The sequence below is a fragment of the Argentina silus genome (genome assembly GCF_951799395.1).
Source record: "Argentina silus genome assembly, chromosome: 7".
Classification (NCBI taxonomy): Eukaryota; Metazoa; Chordata; class Actinopteri; order Argentiniformes; family Argentinidae; genus Argentina; species Argentina silus.
In genome coordinates this window covers 15620161-15625059 of record NC_139661.1, presented here as the reverse complement: position 1 = coordinate 15625059, position 4899 = coordinate 15620161, and the positions used below count along the sequence as shown (strand labels likewise).

General features: G+C 47.8%; 1 protein-coding gene across 1 annotated transcript; it reads right to left on the bottom strand.

The window, feature by feature from the left end:
• Positions 1–203: 203 nt before the first annotated feature.
• wdr31 (WD repeat domain 31) lies at positions 204–4700 on the bottom strand. The gene is made up of 10 exons (XM_083673778.1): positions 4436–4700; positions 3719–3853; positions 3409–3541; positions 2810–2884; positions 2546–2690; positions 1995–2095; positions 1744–1811; positions 1443–1584; positions 907–1069; positions 204–614 (listed from the first exon to the last, which is right to left on the bottom strand). The coding sequence occupies exons 2-10, from the start codon at positions 3763–3765 to the stop codon at positions 454–456; spliced, it is 1035 nt and encodes a 344-aa protein (XP_083529904.1). The 5' UTR covers positions 3766–3853; positions 4436–4700; the 3' UTR covers positions 204–453.
• Between the last annotated feature and the right edge of the window lie 199 nt (positions 4701–4899).

Genomic DNA, 4899 nt, shown 5'->3' with positions numbered 1-4899 from the left:
TGATTAGAGTCCCTCAGCATTTTTGAAAACTAGTTTTTACGAGTTATTTCCTCAACTGTCTTTGGCCTATACTGACCACTAGTGTACCTTTAGCTAACACAACATTAGCCACATTGCTAGCATGATCTGCTCAGTCTACAGACATCCAAACACCCACATCCCAGAGCTATGACCCCCTCCCCCCACCCTCCACCCCCCTTCTTATCTCTCTGAGTAGAATGTTCCAGAATGTTCTCCCTGATTGTTCTGCAGCACTACAGAGCTATGCCAGTGGTAGTCCTATTCCAGTCTTCTCCATCCATCCATCTATCCATCTGGCTGCTGGATGGACACTTGACCCAGGGATGGGGTCTCTCTGGCTTGACACCCCCCTGTGGGGTCTGTCTGGTCCTCAAGTGGGTGGGTAAATCTGTGGGGCAGCAGGTATCTGATACCACTGGTCCATTGCCCCAATCAGAATCGTGCCACCTCTTTGAGGTCCAGGCCCGTGCCCTGGCCCAGGTGCAGTACATGGAGGCCAGCGTTGAAGCTGGCACACAGCAGGCTGGTGGGGTCACACGGTGCCAAGGCCACCAGTGGACCAGCGCCATCCATGGTCAGAGTGGCATAACATTCTGTGGAGAGGAAGACATGGACAGAGAGAGAGAGAGGGGGAGAGAAAGAGAGAGAACAAGAGAAACAATGAGGAACAGAGCAAGATGACTACTATATAAAAGGGAAGACAGTGAGGGAAAAAAAGCTGTGTGTGTGCGTGCGTCCATGCGTGTGTGTGGGTGTGTGTGTGTGTGTGCGTGTTAATAAGTGAATGAATGAGAGGGAAATGGAGTCTGCCAAATTCCTAACTAATACATCATTGATATCCATTTAGCATGTTTGTGTGTGTGTGTGTGTGTGTGTGTGTGTTACCTGCAGTGTTCTGGTCCCAGATCTTGACGGAGCTGTCGTGAGAGGAGGATGCCACCATGGCAGGGCTGCCAGGGCTGGAGGGCAGGAAGACACAGCAGGCGGTGGTCTGGAGGTGCCCCCGGTACTCTACCACCTTACAGCCTGGCTGCCTTAGGTCCCACAGCTATAGACAGGCAGACAGACAGACAGACAGACAGGCAGGCAGGCAGGCGGACAGGCAGGCGGACAGACAGACAGACGGACAGACAGACGGACAGACAGACAGTTAAATGAATAAGCATGTGGACAGGACTCTCTCGACAATGCTAAGTAATGCTGAGGAGGAAGGAGAGTGTTGCAGGAAAGGTGTCCTGTACTGTCTGATTCACAGTTGATCGTATCACTGTTGATGGCTGCCAGGTCTTGAAAAATAGATGTTATCTGAATGAGACTAACTTGGATCAATACAGGTATCTGAATGAGACTAACCTGAGTCAATACAAGTATCTGAATGAAACTAACCTGGATCAATACAGGTTAAATAAGTCTAGTCTCACCGTAGCCTCGCAGCCTTGGCCTCCGAAGCCGTTGCTGCTGGAGAGGAGGTGGTTGGAGTTGGAGCTGATGTCACAGTGGGTCTGGATGTACTGCTTGGCTGGGAATGTGTTCGTGACATGCCATGTGCGACTGTCCCACACCCTGCACCAAGGAAACACACAGGGGTGAAGGGTTATACTGTAGTATAGACAGACAGACAGACAGACAGACAGACAGACAGACACACACACACACACACACACACACACACACACACACACACGATTGCAAATGACGGAACATACTGAAAAAATACCCAACCTGATTGTTTTATCTTCCGATGTTTGGACTATCGATGAGCTCCCAGGTACCCAGCACACATGAGTCACCTGAGAAGGAAAGACAGACAGACAGAGAGAGAGAGAGAGAATAAGGAGTCAGATTCTTCTTAGAAGCAAAATATCTCTAAAAAAAAAAACCTCCAAGTCCCCTCAAACGAAGATATCCAGAGAGTGCCCTACATAGAAATAGAATAGAACGAATTCTAGAATTCTATTTCTATGGTTACCTACCAGGTTTCTGGAGATGGTGCTCCTCTGCTCACACTCTCCTGACTCAATGTCCCACAGGCACATGGAGTTGTCACGGGAACCGGTGCACAGCTTCGTTCCCTCTGCAGGAAATAAAACAAAGCGTATCATGACATCATTACACAAAGGTTGTTATTGTAGCTCAGGATTTTTTTGCAGGTGTCTGTTCAGGTGTGTGTGCCCAAAGTTCTCCCCAAAGAATGTAAGAGGGGCGCTGTGCCACCCTGTCCACCTAGCTCCGCCACTGTGTAAACATTTCAGAGCAAATTAAACAGATATTTAGTAATGATAGAGTATTTATTTTTGATCGCCAATGACATTGTGGTTAAAAGCGAACGTGTTATTATGTTCCTGAGTTAATTCAGCACTTTAGCTGTATTTTTTGCGCATTTTGACATGAATAAACATGTCGGTTTTGATAATGTGTAATCTTGCGCCACCATGTTAATAAATCCTGGGGAGAACCCTGTGTGTGTGTGTGTGTGTGTGTGTGTGTGTTTCTGTCCAGGTGTGTGTGTCCAGGTGGTCTTTACCTGGGCTGACGGCCAGTCCGTTGACCACCAGCTCGTGACCACAGAACTCCTGGATGGGCTCGTCCCCCTGGTTGAGGTCCCACATCACGACGCTCTTGTCCCTGGATGCACTGAAGATCCAGGTACTGCCTGGGAAACACACCACCTGGGAGAGAGGGTGGTGGATAGACATGCACGCACGCACGCACACACACACACAAATGAAACTAGTGTGTGATATTCATCCATTAGCAATTCATTCAGCGCCACAGCCAGGGTTTTTACCTTTGTGACCTCTCTGTTGTGACCCTGGAGTGATTGACACATCTTCCCTCCTCTCCAATCATACACCACGACAGCCTGGAAGGACAGACATCAACAGACACATTAAACTGGAATAACAGGACACAGACATCAACAGACACACTAGACTGGAAGGACAGGAGACAGACATCAACAGACACACTAGACTGGAAGGACAGGACACAGACATCAACAGACACACTAGACTGGAAGGACAAGACACAGACATCAACAGACTGGAAGGACAGGACACAGACATCAACAGACACACTAGACTGGAAGGACAGGAGACAGACATCAACAGACACACTAGACTGGTTCCTCTCCTATGCATGTCACTGAGGAGGTAAAACCATAGTATTTAGGGTTGAGGTCCAAGTCTCTACTTGTTGTCTTCACCCTGATGAATTTTAATGTGTTGGATTTGCTTAAGAATGAGCTAGAGGATTTCAACCAAATTGTCTCCGCTAGCCCTGTCCTTTTAAATCCACAAGGGGGAGTAGACAAGTCGTACACAGGACACACTTCAGGGAGAACGACAGAGAATCTATTCAACCTGGTGAACTATCAGACGCACTCACATTGTCACTCCCTCCAGACACACACAGGTCAGGGGTCAGCTTGGTGACACAGTTGACAGCCCCGTTGTGAGCGGGCTCATACTGAACCACCTGACTGGCTGCCGTGCTCGCCGCTTCATCACCCCTGGTCGTCCTGCAGAGAAAACAGAAATAGAAATACAAGATCTGTTGTATTATTATCTATTATATCTATATCTATGTCTGTACAGAGGAGGATGTATCGCATTTAGGATCTTGAGTATTTTAGATCTTGAGTATCTTAGATGACACTGACTGGGCTCTTTGTTGATATTGTTGATGTCTGTCTCACCTGTACAGGTCTGAGCGCCGCCTGAACTTGCTCTGTAGTTTCCCCATTTCTGTGGCAGAGCTACCACCCAGGTGCCCTCCCTATACGGGCAGACTGGGAGGGGGGAGGGGGTCTCCTCCTGCTGTCAATCACCCTCTGTTGAGTCCAAAAAGCCAAGGAACCATTTATGAAATCATTGACAGTTGACACCTCCTTCATTTAGGACACCTTGCCAAAAGCACCTAGGTCACCTCAATCACCACCTGGCTATTTCATTGCTTGCCAAAGTCGACTCCACATGGAGCCTATCTATTATATTTTCTGGAGGTACAGGTATAAGCTATATCGTGCCAGATCCACAGAAGCCTGGAGTAGGCTTGACTTTTTGGCTGTTCTATGTCATAGTGTGATCATGTAACTATGCATTAGGCGCTCCATGCGCTAAATGATTAAGCCAGACTGCAGCAACACAGCTTTGTCCCTCTGCAGCCACCAAGCAGGAAGGAGGCTGAAATCCTATTATGACCCATTAGTGCCACATCGCATTAACACAGTCACCTGACGAGGACTGAACAGGTTATATCATTCATGGCACTGCCACTGGCTGCTGTGATATGGCAGTTATTATTCGACACACGACAACGCAGGGTAGCTAACGGTTCTTTTAACTGTTATCGCAAAGTGGCCAAATGTTGCAGCTTCACTGGCAACCCCCAGGCAACTGACAACCGCTCTTACCTGGCTGGGTGGGTGGGTCCAGAAGTGAGCTAGCTAGCATGCTAACTTAGCTAGCTAATCTTCTTTTATCTCTCATGCCACGAGAGATGAATGAGCTGGCTAGCAAGCGAAATTGCATCACTGCGACGCTCTGCACGAGTTCACGCCGTCCTTGCCAGCTAAAAGAAAAAAAAACTAGTGATGTGTTTCGGAATTCATAAACTTTCGCGATCGATTGTCAACAAAATTATAAACAATCTCCTCTTGCGGCGAGCTCATCGCACTTCCATTCACTTTCCTTAGCGACGCTTTCTCTGTAACTAGGCGAATTGAGGTCACATGACAGGGAGGGAGGAGCAATTTGCACCACAAAAAAGGTTTCTCTCCAAAATAAAAGTCTCGGAGCTTTTCATCAGTGTACAGATGGTACAGATTAGATGGGTCAGAAAAGACATAATCCAAATGTTATTATCGCTATTTGGAGA

Coding starts and splice junctions, on each gene's coding strand:
- wdr31 (XM_083673778.1), bottom strand. CDS start 3,765: ATGGGGAAACTACAGAGCAAGTTCAGGCGGCGCTCAGACCTGTACAG. Junction 1,585..1,743: donor TCGGAAGATAAAACAATCAG/GTTGGGTATTTT, acceptor TCCTTGGTGCAG/GGTGTGGGACAGTCGCACAT. Junction 1,070..1,442: donor GCCAAGGCTGCGAGGCTACG/GTGAGACTAGAC, acceptor GCCTGTCTATAG/CTGTGGGACCTAAGGCAGCC.